This window comes from Cervus canadensis, chromosome 2 (assembly GCF_019320065.1).
Source record: "Cervus canadensis isolate Bull #8, Minnesota chromosome 2, ASM1932006v1, whole genome shotgun sequence".
Lineage (NCBI taxonomy): Eukaryota > Metazoa > Chordata > Mammalia > Artiodactyla > Cervidae > Cervus > Cervus canadensis.
Window position 1 is genome coordinate 26,560,604 of NC_057387.1, and position 16,069 is coordinate 26,576,672.

Genomic DNA, 16,069 nt, shown 5'->3' on the forward strand with positions numbered 1-16,069 from the left:
CTGGAGCTGGGCTTTGCAGCCAAGGCCAGGCTGGCAGCAACCTGAGAGAGCTCAGTGAGACTGGGCTATGGAAGAATGGAGAATGGAAAATATGAGCTGGAGATATAAGACCGGAGCAATGGTGGAGATTAAGCTAAGTGGGAGAGGCGGACAATGTCTGGCCTGTCCCATCAGCTCAGCAGGGGCTCTTGATCCTGGGCAGAACGGTCGTGTCAGGAGTCAGCCCAGAAGGCCCCAGTGTCTCACTGCACCCTTTCTCCCCCAGCCCAGCCTCATGGCTCTCTCTTGGGTGGCTGCCACCCTTGGCCACCCCTGGCTCAGGCCCAAGAAGGGTGCTTGCTAGGGCTGATGGAGGTGATGACAGAGCTCAAGTGGGCAGGCTTTGGGCCTAATCAGGGTGGGAGGCGAGAGTGACAGGACACCTCACGGATTGTGCAAAGGGTGCCAAGGAGAAGGTGGACAGGTCTTAGCCAGCACGGGTTCCTGACCCATCTGTGACTGCCAGCGTCTGTCTCTCCATCTGTGCCTAGAACAGTAATGGCTGTGGCTTAAGCAGAAAACCATAAAAAAACAGAACTGAGTTTATCTGCGATAGCACCTTCCACTCATATATCTTCAATTGTCATATATCAATATCTATAAGGTAATGAGAATGTCATGCTTTACAAGCCTAGGCCAGGCACACTTGGCATAGACTTAAAAACCAATAAAATGTGGTGGTGTATGCCTAGGAGAGGTTGGAATTAAATTCTCTGTAATTCTCAGAGTTAATCCTGAAACCTCTTACTATTAATAATATTTCTCTCCTACACTTAGGATGAAGCAACCAACAGGGCTGAGCATGGCCCGTGGGTCACAGTTGGAAAACACCACGCCACATCACTTTTGGATGAACTGACAACCATTTATAGCAGTGTTTTCCAGAATGTGGTACAGGATCTGCTGTGTCAGAATCATGGGGTGTGGTGGTGTGGTTTATGAAAATATTTTTTCCTGAGCTCCACCCCAGCTCTATTCTCTACTTTCTGGAGGGAAGGCCAGGAAGCCCCATTTCACCCAGTGCTCTAGGTTTAAGAACCACTGTTAGAGGCTCACACTTTAGGAACAGGGAAACTGTCTAATATCACAAAGCTATCAGGTCTCATCATCATTAATTTTTAATTATAGAAAGGGAGAATTTCAGTTAACGTATTGACAGCACTAAACAGGACAAAGTAGCTTGCACTGAACACCAGAAAACTCAAAAATGATCTTGTCCAATAAACTGAATGCAATAGATTAAAGCCAAGTGACTTCGCAGAAAGACAGGCCTGTTTAAGCATTACAGGGACGCTCAAGATGAGTCATAATATAAACACTGATGATATCTTTCATCCTAAGCCTTCCCTAGTCTCAGCCAAAATTCAAGAAAGAAGAGAAATCTGTCCGTGGGGTGGAGGCATCATTTGTTACCTGCCCCTCCACCTCCAGTCACCAGAGGGACTGCACAGAGCAGCTCTCTGTGCTTCTGCCCAGTATCCTTGGCCTTAGATGAAAGGAGTGATTAGGAGCTAGAGAGGAAGAAAGAGAACAGAGAGCATAGGAGGTCAAGAAGGGAAGAATGAACAGTCAAATAGAGAAGTTACAGCAGGAGATAGCCCTTTCAACAAATGGTGCTGGAACAGCTGGACACCATTGGTTAAAAATACACACACACACACACACACACAAAACCCTTAAAACAGATCATGGACTTACACGTAAAATTAAAATTCCAAAACTTCTAGGGAGATCCCTGGCAGTCTAGTGGTCAGGTCTCAGTGCTTTCACTGCCATGGTCCAGGTTCAATCCCTGTCTAGGGAACTAAGATCCCTCAAGCCACGGGAAACAACAACAAAAGAAAATAATAAAACTTTTAGGAAAAAATTAGAAAAAAATTTCAAGATACAGGATTAGGCAAACAGTTCTTAGACTTAACACCAAAAGTGTAATCCATAAATGGGAAAACTGATAAATATGACTTCATTAAAATCAAGAACTTTTATTGTTAGAAAGACCTATTAGGAGGATGAAAAGATAAGCTTCAGGGTGGAAAAAATATTTGTACACCACGCATCCAACAAAAGTGAGTGAAGTCACTCAGTCATGTCCAATTCTTTGCGACCTCGTGGATTATAGCCTGCCAGGCTCCATCGTCCATGGAACTTTCCAGGCAAGGATACTGAAGTGGGTTGCCATTTCCCTCTCTGGGGGACTAATATTTAAAAAGCTCTCAAAACTCAGCTATCAAAAATAATCTATTTGGAAAATAGACAAAAGACATGAACAGGTATTTCATAGAAGAGAGCATACTGATTGTAAGTACATCTAAAAGTATTCATCATCATTAGCCATTAAGGAAATGCATTAAAACCATAATGAGATATCACTACACATCTTATTTTAGATGTCACTTTTTTATTTTAAAAAGTGACAACACCAAATTTTGGCAAAGATGCAGAAGAACTAGATTCCTCATCCCTACGTTGCTATTGGGAGAAGGCAATGGCAACACACTCCAGTACTCTTGCCTGGAAAAGCCCATGGATGGAGGAGCCTGGTAGGCTGCAGTCCAAGGGGTCACTAAGAGTCAGACACAACTGAGCGGCTTCACTTTCACTTTTCACTTTCATGCACTGGAGAAGGAAATGGCAACCCACTCCAGTGTTCTTGCCTTGAGAATCCCAGGGATGGGGGAGCCTGGTGGGCTACCATCTATGGGGTCGCACAGAGTCGGACACGACTGAAGCGACTTAGCAGCAGCCCGAATAGCCACTCAAACAGCAGTTTCTTTAAAAATTAAACATGCAATTATGATACAACCCAGCAATTGCACTCCTGAGTATTTTTTCCTAAAAACATTAAGACTAACCTTCACACAAAAACCTGTATATAAATGTTTCCAGCGGCTTTACTCCTAATAGCCCAAAACTTGAAATAGGCCAGATGTTCTCCAGTTGACGAATAATTGAAGAAACTGTGGTACCTCAATAATATGGAAATACTGCCCAGTTATACAAAAGAATGATTTATTAATACACGCAAGAATCTGGATGAATCTCCAGAGAAATATGAGTAAAAAAAAACAAAACCTCAAATGTTGCATATTTTATGATTCAACTTATATAACATTCTTGAAAAGATTACAGAAAATGGGAACATGTTGTTCAGTCACTAAGTCACGTCCGACTCTTTGTGACCCCATGGACTGTAGCACACCAGGCTTCCCCATCCTTTACTATCTCCTAGAGTTTGCTCAAACTCACGTCCATTGACTTGGTGATGCCAAGGTTGTGGTTAGGGAGCCAAGCGGTTGCCAAGGTTAGGGAGGGAATGACGGTGGAACCAAGTGGATGTGACTATAAAAGGACAACATGAAGGCTGCTCATTGTTATGGAAGTCTTCTGTATCTTTACTATATAAATACCAATATCCAGTTTTGATATTGTATTATAATTTTGCAAGATGTTACTTTGGGGGCAAATTGGGTAAAATGTATGAGTGATCTCTCTGTACTATTTCTTACAACTGCATATGAATCTGCAATTATCTTTTTTTAAAATTTTAAATAAAGAAATGTAATATTAATATTTCATGATCTTTCTGGGAGCTTCCCCACTCTATTCTATTTTAAGCCTCCATTCAGCCAGATGGCAGGAATTAGATCTCAGTCAACTGAGGGTCTCTCTAACTCTGGAGGAGGAAATGGCAACCCACTCCAGTATTCTTGCCTGGAGAATCCTATGGACAGAGGAGCCTGGTGGGCTATAGTCAGTCCACAGAGTTGCAACGAGTCGGATACGACTGAGCGACTGAGCGCTGCTTCCTCATGTCTAAGTTTCAGGGAGCTTAACATGATGCCAGGCTCATGCGTGGTATCGGCAGGTAGCTGGTGTCCACCCAGTCCACCCATCTGTCCAGCTGACACTGTTGCCTCCTCTTCCCCTTTGAGGCTATGAATCCACCCAGGTACTCTGCTAGTTCTTCCTCTCAGCTGAAAGCAGGAAAACTTCAGGGGTCATCTCAGGTGGTTTTACCAGATACCCTCAACGGACATTCCTACTCCTCAAGTCCATGGGGTAGAGGGATTTGAAGACCATCTTGGATATTGGGGACACAGGTCTCCTTTATTCTAAGGTCCCTCAGCCTATCTGGCATCTCTTGTGACCCTGCCAAGCTCCAGGCACCTTAGTAGGAATCTGTTGGTACTGAGTTCTTTTTGTTTCCTTTCTGATTCTGCTCTCTCCCAATTCAAATTTTATCTACCCTGAGGGCAAAAAAGCATATGCAACAATGGATATGGTCTTCCAAATCTGAGATCTGGTCCTCACATTTTTCTCTCCTTGGTTCTCAGAATTCTGCTGAATCATCCTTCTCCTGAGGGTGTAAATATAGAATCTCTACATTGCTTCTTTAATTGGTTACAGAGTAACAGGAAGTATGGAGAGAAATCTTCTTGTCAACATATCAAAATAGTGTCCCATGGTATTTTCTACAGTCTTGCTGCCCTTGACTCACTTACTGTCCTACTTCTCTTTCCCTTCAGCTTGTGGCCCAGGTCCTGGAACATAAAGATATAGGCTTTGTGATGGTGGATGCCAAGAAAGAAGCCAAGCTTGCCAAGAAATTAGGTAAGTGTGATTTTTTTTTTTTTTTTTAGATATATCACGAAGAAAAAAATGTGTCTTGAGAAAAAAAAAAAAAAGGTACAGTCATTTTTTTTCTTGCATGATAACCAGACTGTTTTTAAATAAATATAAAATGATCCTGTGCAGCTTAGTCTTAGCTTAGAAGAGTCTCACAAAAAGTAAATACAGGCCTGAATTCAATGATTTCACATTAGACATTTAATATATCTTTGGATCAGTACAAGAAAGAGGGTCTCTTCATGGAAAAATGGACACTAATGGTTCAAACCTTTATTTCCAGCTCTTAGAAAAGGTTAAAAGGCTAGCTTCTTGGCAGAGGATGGGGGAACATAACTTAGGAATTCATGAGTAACATGTATACACTACATAAACAACAAGGAGCTACTGATAGCACAGGAAACTATACTCAATGTTTTGTAATAACCTATATGCGAAAAGAATCTGAAAAATACTTGTATGTATAACTGAAACATACATGTACATCTGAAACTCACACAACATTGTACATCAACTATACATTAATTTTAAAAAAGGGGAGGGGGGTTAACCTCACTGACACAGTGATCTCTTTGAGGGAGATGAAATCTCCTCTTCCATCACCTATTATTTCCTGACCTCTTAGCTGAAGCAGCCAATAAAGGATATCATTAATAGCAGTGACTCTAGGGTCCCAGTTGTTTCTATATTGAAGGCCAAACCCCAGCTGGGCACTGTCACCAAGGATGAAAGGGAGGATTTGGAGGAGGTATGGTTAAATGGCTACACAGTGCAAGTTGTAATCTCTTGTGTCAATATGTCATGGTTAAGTGCGAGTGGACTTTAAGATTCTTACACTTCTAATCCCAAGGAGAGAGAATACAGGTTACTCCTTGGTTTGCAAACACCCCACACCTGTACTGACCATTTCACTTTTTCTGCATCACCAGTGAAGGATGGTTAGTATAAGAGAGCAGGAGGTTATAAAACAGGACCTTTAAAGAAAGGTTAATTGGATTGGGAGTAGTAATCACAGAATAAAGAAAAAGATTAGCGGTGGTTCAGTAAACACCTTTAGATATACATGAAAGTTCATTATCTTAGAGAACTTCAAACAACTGCTTCCTATTTTGTTTTCAAGACCAGTTTTTTTAAAAAAGATTTAAATTGCAGGAGACAACATTTAGGTTAGATACAAGGCAGACTCATGACTATAAGTGATAATGCATTATTAAGAATGCCTGGAGTATCTCCTTCCCTGGAGACAAGTTAAGAATTTTTTCCCCTTGTGCAGGGGAGCAAAGCATATTCAACTCTTTACCTTGTCAAAAGTGAGTTGATGAATTCAGTCCAGTGCCTCTTGATTCCCTAGTCTTCCTCTTCCCACTCTTTCAATGAGAATTTGGGAGAATCTCTAGTAAATATAGTTAGAGGAAAACACTAGTGTTCTAGCAATCTAGAAATTTAGGGAGCACAAGCTCGGCAAGCATTCATAAGAATGAACTGATGGATATTCTCCCAGTGGAGGATGTGATGGGGTTTCAAACATCTAAATGAACTTGTAAATGACACGGGGCAGGTTCTTTCTGATCATTCAATCCTTGGAGTTTACAGGACAATTGTATCTTGTAAACCTGCTCCTTGAACTCCATCCCCATTTCTGTTTGCCAGAGTTTGGTCTCTGAACTAATGCAACAATCTCCTAACTGGTGTCAGGCTCAGAGAAAAGTCCAACAGCAGGACACTGCCTGAGGTTCACCATGCACCCTCTGTGATCAGTCACTACCCACCTCAGGGATACCTGGCACGCTCCTCCTTTAGATTTACACATGGAGCTCCGCAGCATGCTAGGGCTTCTTCAGAAGTGCCCTGGGACATGGTGGGCAGTGGGCCAGCCTCCCTTCCCCTAGAGATTCTGCAGAAGAGTTCATCTGGAGAGAGCATCCTCCAGCTAATTGAGAGTTTGAAAACAATTAATCTAAGGAATTAAGGATGCCATGCAGTTGGACCAAGTGCCAGCCTCAGCTATTTAGCATTCCTGGGGCGGGGGGGAAACGCAGTTCTCGAGTGAGCATTTGTGAAAGTACACAGCTAAGAGCGAGGAGGGCAGGAGACATCACACGCAGAGCGAGGAGGGTGGGAAAGAAGATGCAGAACCTGCTCCTGCAGCCTTATCAGCAGACTGGGAAAAGATGTGCACAATTCAGCTACAATAGGCAAGCAAGGCGTTTGCTCTGACTGCAGACTTTTATGGGATGCCCAAGGGGTCCAGACTCCAAGCAAGGTGCTGGGGTCCCAAGGGGACAACAGCCTTACCCTTCTAGAGGGATGGCTGTTGTAGTGAGTACCTGTACATGGAGCTGGGAGCAGATCCATAATGGCAAGGGAGATTGGAGAAGCTCTCTCTTGAAAAATGGGTCGTAAGCTAAGACCCAGAGGAGATGACCAGGATGAGTGACAGTGGTGTTGGTGTAGTGGGAAAGGTCACTCCAGGCCCAAGGAGAACAACTGTACAGAGAATCATGCACTATGGCTTTTCCTTTCTGTCCCCTTCACCTCAGCTCTTGGACAAAAAGCCCGGGGAGATGCACAGGGCTGAAAAGTGAAGTTCTCAAGGGAGCACAGGCCACCCAAGGGCGAATGCAGAGGACAGGGCTGGCACTGGGCTGTGGAAGGGCTTCATGCCAGGCTACAGAGCCAGATGGGCAGTCGGTGTGAAAACTTTCTGATAAGAAGGATGGAGTCAGCAACAGTTTTTGGAAAATTAAAGCAGTGGCAGAGTGGTGATGAGGTTTTTCTTTTAAGCTAAAGTCCAGGTGGAATTGTTGGTTCTTGACTATTTCATTTTGAGCTTCCACTTTGGGAACCCTTCCGAGGTGTGGTTGCAAGGGAACCAATCTTAGGGTTAATGTTAGTTCCATGGAGCCTGACCCCATGTCACCCAGGAAACCTGAGACAGATCCTGGCCAACAGGATGACTCTTTGTTCATCAGGATGATTTTATTTTGGGAACTCTTTGTTTCTTTTAGGTTTTGTTGAAGAAGGAAGCCTGTATATTCTTAAGGGTGATCGCACAATTGAGTTTGATGGCGAGTTTGCGGCTGACGTCTTGGTGGAGTTTCTCTTGGACGTAAGCTTCTGTGCCCAGTGACCTTGCATGGTGCTGTTTGGGTTCAAATACAGGGGGACGTAAGACCCCAAAGTAACAACAGAAAAGGTAGATAACCTGACCTGGTCTAAGAAAGATTTCTCAAGCCTCAAGAAAAAACTAAAGCATGCCTACATCATGACAATATTTATGTCTACTCAGCAGCTGGCCCATAAATCACTTCAGAAACTGTTTTATTAGTGACCAGAGGGTCACAAATCAGGACTTTGTAGCAGTAGGATGTTACCTCTCTGAGCAAGTATACACAAACATCCCCAGAATCCCCTTGGCTTTGTTCTAGGGCTTCTGAAGTGGGGTGTAAGGAAGAGAGGAGGATGGTCAGTGGAAGATGGAGGAGGGAGAGGAGTAATAACCTGCTGAGTGACCCTCAGACAGGATAAAGAGAAGCAGGGCTGAGGAGCCCTCCAATACCACATTCGCTCTCAGCCATGGACGGACAACACCCTGGGATCCACGTGCTCAGGCCAATAGAGGAATAGACACTATACAGATATTTTTTCCATAGCTAAACTCACACTTTCAATAGCAGCTGTGAAGTCAAGTACTTTTGAACACAGGTGCCTGTGCAGATAAAGGCCATCCATACTGGTGACTCCTTATCTACCAGCTAGAACACAGTGGCCTACTGCCTTTTCCCAACTGCCTCAAAAATTCTGAGAGGGTCAGAAGTAAGCCGAAGGTTACCTCCTATAAAACAGTGCCCATAGACTCTCATCTCACTGACCCATGCTGGCAAGCCCTAAAGAAAGCTGAGGGAGGCAACAGAACAACTCTGGGCCCACATGGCCCTGCCCTGGCTCTGTCAGCTAGGAGTGGGCTTTTAGACGCAAGTACCTTAAATAATGAGCAACATCACTGACAAACGGAAGACCAGGCGGAGGCAGATTTTAGACCTGACCAAATCAGGGCTCTAACTCCGTTTCTTTCTGTAAATCAGGTAATTGTGTTGGCTTTGTCCTCAAGCTGACTGTTCTCAAGTTTTCTGACAACCTAGAGGGGTGGGATGGGATGGGAGGTGAGAGGGAGGTTCAAGACAGAGGGGACATATGTATACTTATGGCTGATACGTGTTGTTGTATGGCAGAAACCAACACAACATGGTAACACAATTATCCTCCAATTAAAAATAAATTTTTAAAGAGGTCCAGTGGCAGGAGCTGATACCTCACATTTCTTCATTCATATCCCATGAGACAGGAAAAGAATCTGGCCTCCATTGCTCTCTTAAAAGAAAAGTAGAACTTTCCCCAGGCCTTCAAGCTGATCTACTCTGGAGGTTCATTGGCCAGAATTGAGTCACATGCCATTCCTGAATCAATAGCTGGAAAGAGAAATGAGGTTGCTCCTAGACCAGTCAGCCTACTCCATGAGTTAAGGCCAGTTCCTCTAAGAAAGGACACAATTTCACCTCACTGGAAAAAGTGAAATGGATCCTGAAGAACTCAGACTAAGTTCACAACTTCCCCCCAAAACACTCTACACATGCGCCTGACTCGCCTACTGGGCAGGAACAGTTCTTTTATTTGAACATCTTTTGTGTTGTTTGTGTGGCATTCCAGCTCATTGAAGACCCAGTGGAGATCATCAATAGCAAACTGGAAGTCCAAGCCTTTGAGCGCATTGAGGACCACATCAAACTCATTGGCTTTTTCAAGAGTGAGGAATCAGAACGTAAGTTGTCTGTCCACCCGAGCCTGTCAGTCTAAAGGCTCCTTTCCCAACAAGATGTGTTAGATTACCCAGAAAGAAGATGAGCCATCAGCACACAGAGGGAGACTCTTCCTTCCACCCTGCGCAATGGGACAAATGAGCAGAACTTATGCAAAATAGGTGGGGGAGCTGAAAGGATGCTGAGGTTGGGCTGTGTTCTCTGACCTTGAAGGGGGCTCGTCAGTCTTAGACAGATGAGAGAAAAGCCCTTCCTCCACTTTCTCCACCTGCCCATCAACCGGCAGGATTCTCCCCCAACATGGAGCAGAAAGGGCTGTCTCCCTGACATTGGCAGCTCCCGTGGTCAGCAGCTAGAGAGCTTCTCAGTCACTTGGACAGCATTTGAGGAAAATCTGGGTAGGGATCAGCTTGGCAGCTGTAGCACAATGTGGGAAATTGCTGGTCAACCCCCACTGACCACCAAGGCTGCCTGCAACAGCATGGCCACACCCTTGGGTATATTCCCTTTGAAAGCTTTGTGGCCAGGTTTTAGGTGGGCAGAGGAACATATTGGAGCATCACGACAACCTACACAGAGGTGACTGGGGTAGCGAGTGGGAACCAGGAAGAGACAGGAAGAGAAGGAACCAGGAAGGCCAACTACTTGAGGACGTTTTTTAAAGCGCTTTGGCAGCAAGGGTCCTATGAGTTAAGGCTTTTTCTTGTGTTTGAGCTGTGGAGAGAGAGACAGTGCTAGTAGGAATGGTAATCATGAAAGAGAATTGGGTAGCATTAGTACATGGGAGGGTGCAAATAAGGGCTGCTTATGACTATTTCTGGAATCTCCAAAATGTTTTGAAATTCTTTGTAAAGCCATTTCTGTATTCCATCTGCCAACTGGCATCCTTAGTCACCTCATCAACAACCCACCTATTTTCTCTCTCTTATGACTCAACTCTCTTCTAATTTGCTACATAAAAGGTGAATAGAGATTCACCCTCCTTAAGGGTGCTTTGATGGGAAGGAGGCTAGCTAAGAACTTTCAACCAAGTTCTTTAGGTGACTTTATTTCAATTTTCACATTCCTATATAGAGGCTGGCTACTCTGGGTTCTCCTCCTACCCCCTTCTACTTTCTTCTCTTCCTTTCATTTTTCTTAATCCTTTTCTGCCTTCCCTGACCCCCTCAATTGTTTCTATCCATTCCCATCCTGTTTCTCTCTCTTCCTCCATTAAGCTCAGGACAGCATAGAGGCTGGGAGGATTGGGATAAAAAGGACATCTTCTGGAGTTTCCCTGATGACCCAGTGGTTACAACTCCATGCTTTCACAGCCAAGGGCCTGGGTTTGATTCCTGGCCAGGGTGCTAAGATCCCACAGGCTGCACACTGTGGCCACAAAGAGAGAGAGAGAAAAGCACATCTTCCACTGTCTACCTTCCCCAACCCTAAATGAATAACAATAATTGCTCCATTCAACTAATGTATATCATATTCCAGGGCCTATGCTAGGAGTTTTCTGTAGATGCCTTAGTTTCCTTCTCACAGCTAGCCTGTAAGGTAGCTACCATTATTATCAGCATTTTAATGATGAGGATATAAAGGGACAGAAAGGTTGAGTGAACTCACCCAGTATCAAACAGCTAGTAATGATGGTAGAGCCAAGATTTACATCCCAGACAGCCGCAGACAGCTGACTTCAAGGCTCAAACAGTGAACCACTGGGCTGTACTTTGAAGACTTCACAGCTGTGTCAGGTCAGGGCACACACGAAACGTGACCATGCTTGTAAGGCACGTAGGGATAAATTGGAAGAGATTTATTTGGGTTTACAAAAAGAAAGTTTTTTCACTTTCTTAATATAATAATTACAAAATAATAGGAAAGATATCAAATATTACATTGTATAAAACTTCCAAGTAAAATATTTATAGATTTTGAATGAAAATCTTGTGCTTGGTTCTAAGAATACAGCTTTTGATATTAGGTTTTATGGTTGAAATAGCAATATACAGTTCCTGATCAAGGTTTTAAATGATCTTTTCAAATTCTGGATAGTCAGTCTTGACCAGAGACTTTGCTGGCACATGTAGATGGTGGCAAATGACAGGAAAACATTCATTTTTTTTTCTTTGATTGATGAACCATCTTTTCTTGCCATTGAACAGAATTTAGATAATCTAATCTCTAAATTGTCCTTCAAGGATGTGAACATTCTTTCCATCTAACAGATATTACTCTCCTTTTCAATGACAAATGTAATGTTAATATTTCTTATGATTATCTTAAAAAATTTCAAACCCAGCTAAGCTTTTCCATACTACATATTTAAAAATAATAATGAAGCATTTGCTTTGGAATATGCAATTATCACTCTACTGGTCTTACAACTTTTTCTTAAGATTTAAATAATAAAGTTACTAGTGAGCCATTTTAACCTCCTTTCTAAGGTTAAATTTTTGCTTTTAAATTGATAAACTTTGTCAGTACACTGTATATTTCACAGTGTCATTGCAATTTTTAGTTAACTTTTAGAGCCATTTTAACCTCCTTTCTAAGGTTAAATTTTTGCTTTTAAATTGAAAAACTTTGTCAGTACACTGTATATTTCATATTGTCATTACAATATTCAGTTAACTTTATTCAGGAGCTCAGCAAGGTCCAGCATGTTTTGAAGCCAATAATTTATCCTTTGAAGAGCTTTCAAACCAAACATAAATCACAATTTTTTTCAATTCATCTCTTAGCTCATAAATTCTTAGTAAAACTCCCCTTGCACAGTGAGCCTGCTTGAGTATGATACAGCAGAGACAAGTCTTCTGAACCTATTTCTTTACCTGGAACTAAGGAGAGAAGCTTGGTGTTGCTAATGGTAAAGAATCTGTCTGCCAATGCAAGAGATGTGTGTTCAATCCCTGAGTCGGGGAGATCCCCTAGAGTAGGAAATGGCAACCCACTGCAGTATTCTTGCCTGGAAAATTCCATAGGCAGAGAAGCCTGGAGGGCTCCAGCTCATGGGGCTGCAGAGTCAGACACAACGGAGCACACACACACAAGAAGAGAAGGGACTATGGGGTGTGGGTATTATTTGGGTCACTTTTTTAATTAATTAATTTATGTGGCTGCATCAGATCCTAGCTGTGGCACGCAGGATCTTCATTGCATCATGCGAGGTCTTCCATTGTGGTGTCCAGATCCTCCAGTTGTAGCACGTGGGCTCAGTAATTGAGGCTCATGGACTCAGTTGCTCTGCAGCATGTGGGGTCTGGGTTCCCTGACCAGGGGTCAAACTCATGTACCCTGTACTGCAAAGTGGATCCTTAACCACTGGGCCACCAGGGAAGTCCCTGGGGTCACTTTTTAAAATAACAATCTCTTATGTGGAATTCATACCAACAGATAAATGTTTTTTAACAAAGAATTTCTGTGAATAAATACTGCTTGAATCTCAAAATTTTCAGAAAGAACTTGACAACACAGTCTTTACACCTTCTTGTCATTACAGCCTCACCATCAGTTCTGAAGCCATAAAGGCCTACGGTCCTCTTTAATGAATCAACTAACTAAATTATTCCCAATCATTATTTTTGAAATAAATAATTTTTTAATTTACAAAAACAATAATACATTATGAAAGCCCATCTAGAATCAGATTGGCTAATTGTTAATGTATACAGGCATTAGAAAAAAGAAAGAAGGTAGGAAGATAGAACAGTAGAAAGGGCAGAAGGAAGGCATAAATTGAATAATTCAGAAAATTAAGAAAATCAGTTTTGTCCTCTTTAGAAATACCTAATACCAGATTTTGTTGATAATGTTGATCATGATGATTATTAGCATAATAAACAGCTATCATGCATTCCATTGGTGTTAGCAGAAAAAAATAAATTAAATCAAAAGAAAAAACTAAATATTTTACAGAGCCTCACAAACCAAAAAAATCACTGATGATAAACCAACTTGGACTAAAGTAACAATCACACTGAGATGATCCAGTGGGGAAGACAGGGGAGCAGCCTCTCTTTAGCCATGACGCTCACTAGTCTTAGGCACAAAATAATTGTTACTGAAACAGAACATTCACTGAGGGAGCCACTGCTTTCAAATATAATATTAACTACTCAAAAATCTGAATGGTTGTAGAAAATATCTGGAGAGATTTAGCACTAAAAAATTTTTTATCTATCATGCCTCCTGTAACACACCCGTGGCCATCACACACTGGCGGAAAGCATCATGTTGTTTTACTAGGCATCCCCGTCTCTCTGTTTCCTTCTTGCCTTTCAGAAGAGGCCAAGGTCAATGAGTGGGGAAGCTAGGAGTTGGTGAGGTACCCAGGGAAGCAATTGTTGAGAATCCTGTGTTTTCTGCTGTATTTTGAGGGTGATTGGTCAAGGAAGCGGAGAAGGCAATGGCACCCCACTCCAGTACTCTTGCCTGGAAAATTCCATGGATGGAGGACCCTGATAGGCTGCAGTCCATGGGGTCGCTACAAGTCGGACATGACTGAGCAACTTCACTTTCACTTTTCACTTTCTTGCATTGGAGAAGGAAATGGCAACCCACTCCAGTGTTCCTACCTGGAGAATCCCAGGGTCGGGGGACCCTGGTGGGCTGCCGTCTATGGGGTCACACAGAGTCGGACACGACTGAAGCGACTTAGCAGGAGCAGCAGCAGGTCAAGGAAGTGTAGTGGCACAGAAGACAAGGGCTTTGCAGATGATCTCAAGCTTTTCTATTGAACAAGAACAATGGAGAGACAGTGGGGAAACTGGAAGGATTTAAAACATAGGTAGACTGGAATGGTCTTAGGGCAGAAGGCTGCCTAAGACGTTTGGTACCCAATTAGAAAGGATCTGGAAGAACTGGGAGGCTACATCTCCCAGGGAGGTTGGACATGAAGGTCCATCTCCAGTTTGAACATGTAACTATGGATGCTAGTGCTAAGACAGCACGACAAAAACTTACTGAGGGAGATCAGGTAATGGTTAAGAATACCAAACTAAGGAAAATGTGAAGCTAAAGGGTCAATACCCAGTATGGAAAACTCAGAGTGATAAGGAAGAAAGGTGAGGAAATGCTAAGACACAACTGCAGTAAGCCTGAGGTTAAAAGTTGATGTCCAGGAGCCTGTTCCAGAAGGGGATAGATCAAAGTAACTGCATAGTCAGACTGGGAGGAGCCAGGTAGGACCTGGTCAGCATCAAAACAGCACACAAGGGCAGGAAAAGCCTTGGGATCACATGAGATCAAACAGAGCAGAAGACTAGACTGGGTTTCCTAGAAGCCAGCTGCTCTTTGGGTGAGGCTAAAGGCTCAACCACAGTTAGAAGCCTTGAAACCACAGTTGAAGCTGGCAAATAATCTTGCTCAACCCTTCTGCATCTTAAAAGGGATATAGACTGGCTCCTCAAGTGAAGAAGGGAGATCCTGGGACACAGCTAAAGGACATTCTTTCTATCAGGACAGGGGTTCCTGGAGGCAAGGAGAGGTTCATCAGGAACAAGAGGTCAGGGAAGGGGGGACCCAGGATTCTGATGGAGCCCACTGCTGCCTTAGATGAAAGTGAAAGTGAAGTCGCTCAGTCGTGTCCGACTCTTTGTGAACCCATGGACTTCTCTGTCCATGGGATTTTCCAGACAAGAATACTGGAGTGGGTTGCCATTTTCTTCTCCAGGAGATCTTCCCGACCCAGAGATTGAACCCATGTCTCCCACATTGTAGGCAGATGCTTTATCATCTGAGCCACCAGGGAAAATGCTGCCTTAGATAGACATAAATAACTCAGGTACGGCTATAACCATTCCACTTTCTGCATTTTCTCACCTTCTCTGTATTCATTCTCCAAATCTCTCACCCACCTTCCTTCCCTCCACCTAATCCTCTAGCCCAGCTCTCAGGTTTTATGATATATTTTCTGACAACCCAACTACTTTTATGAGGAATGAGTTTGTGTAAATTTGCATCAGCTTGTCCAGCTGCTCTTGTAGATTTTCCAACCCCTGTTTTGCCTGGGCTTATGTGCTTTCCTCTATTTTAACAACCATCACACTGCACTGTGGTCTTATGAGGGCCCATAACCCTCCTTGGCTGTGAGCCTTTGAGATCAGTGTACTTGTCTTATTCAACTTGCTGTCCCCTAAGTCAGCATTATTCTTGAAATGTTTTTGATTAAATATTAGAAAATTCTGCCTGCTTCTGGGATTCTAGATAAAGCTTATGCCTCTGACAATGAAGGGATATGAAATTTCATGAAATGGGAAAAAAAAAGGTAATCTTATTAAAAATGAATGGCAGGATCATTGATTATAGACTTTAGGATTATAGACTTTAGGCAGAATCATCCACACGAGCACCATTTCCATCACCCTCACATATCAGGCAGGAGTATGAATGTCTTTACCAAGCAGTAACTGCCTAGGTGTAGTAAGGCACAGCATGGCCACACTCACAGCGTCTCATGCTTATATTGAGTCATTTAGCTTCAGTCTGGGGCCAGAATCAAGTCTAATAGTAGTATAGTCACTCAGTCGTGTCTGAGTCTTTGAGCCCCCATGGACTGTAGCCCGTCAGGCTTCTCTGTCCGTGGAATTCTCTAGGAAAGGATA

General features: G+C 43.1%; 1 protein-coding gene and 1 long non-coding RNA gene across 3 annotated transcripts in view; one reads left to right on the forward strand and one right to left on the reverse strand.

Annotated features, from left to right (window-relative positions):
- CASQ2 (calsequestrin 2) overlaps window positions 1-16,069 on the forward strand; it is a 73,569-nt gene that overhangs the window by 24,873 nt on the left and 32,627 nt on the right. The window contains exons 2-4 of the mRNA XM_043459868.1: window positions 4,566-4,650; window positions 7,674-7,774; window positions 9,373-9,484. Coding sequence (XP_043315803.1) covers window positions 4,566-4,650; window positions 7,674-7,774; window positions 9,373-9,484 — 298 coding nt within the window. The remainder of the gene's footprint in view (window positions 1-4,565; window positions 4,651-7,673; window positions 7,775-9,372; window positions 9,485-16,069) is intronic.
- Window positions 1-16,069, reverse strand: part of LOC122435801 — a 46,776-nt gene that overhangs the window by 24,568 nt on the left and 6,139 nt on the right. The gene's annotated exons all lie outside the window — the stretch shown is intronic.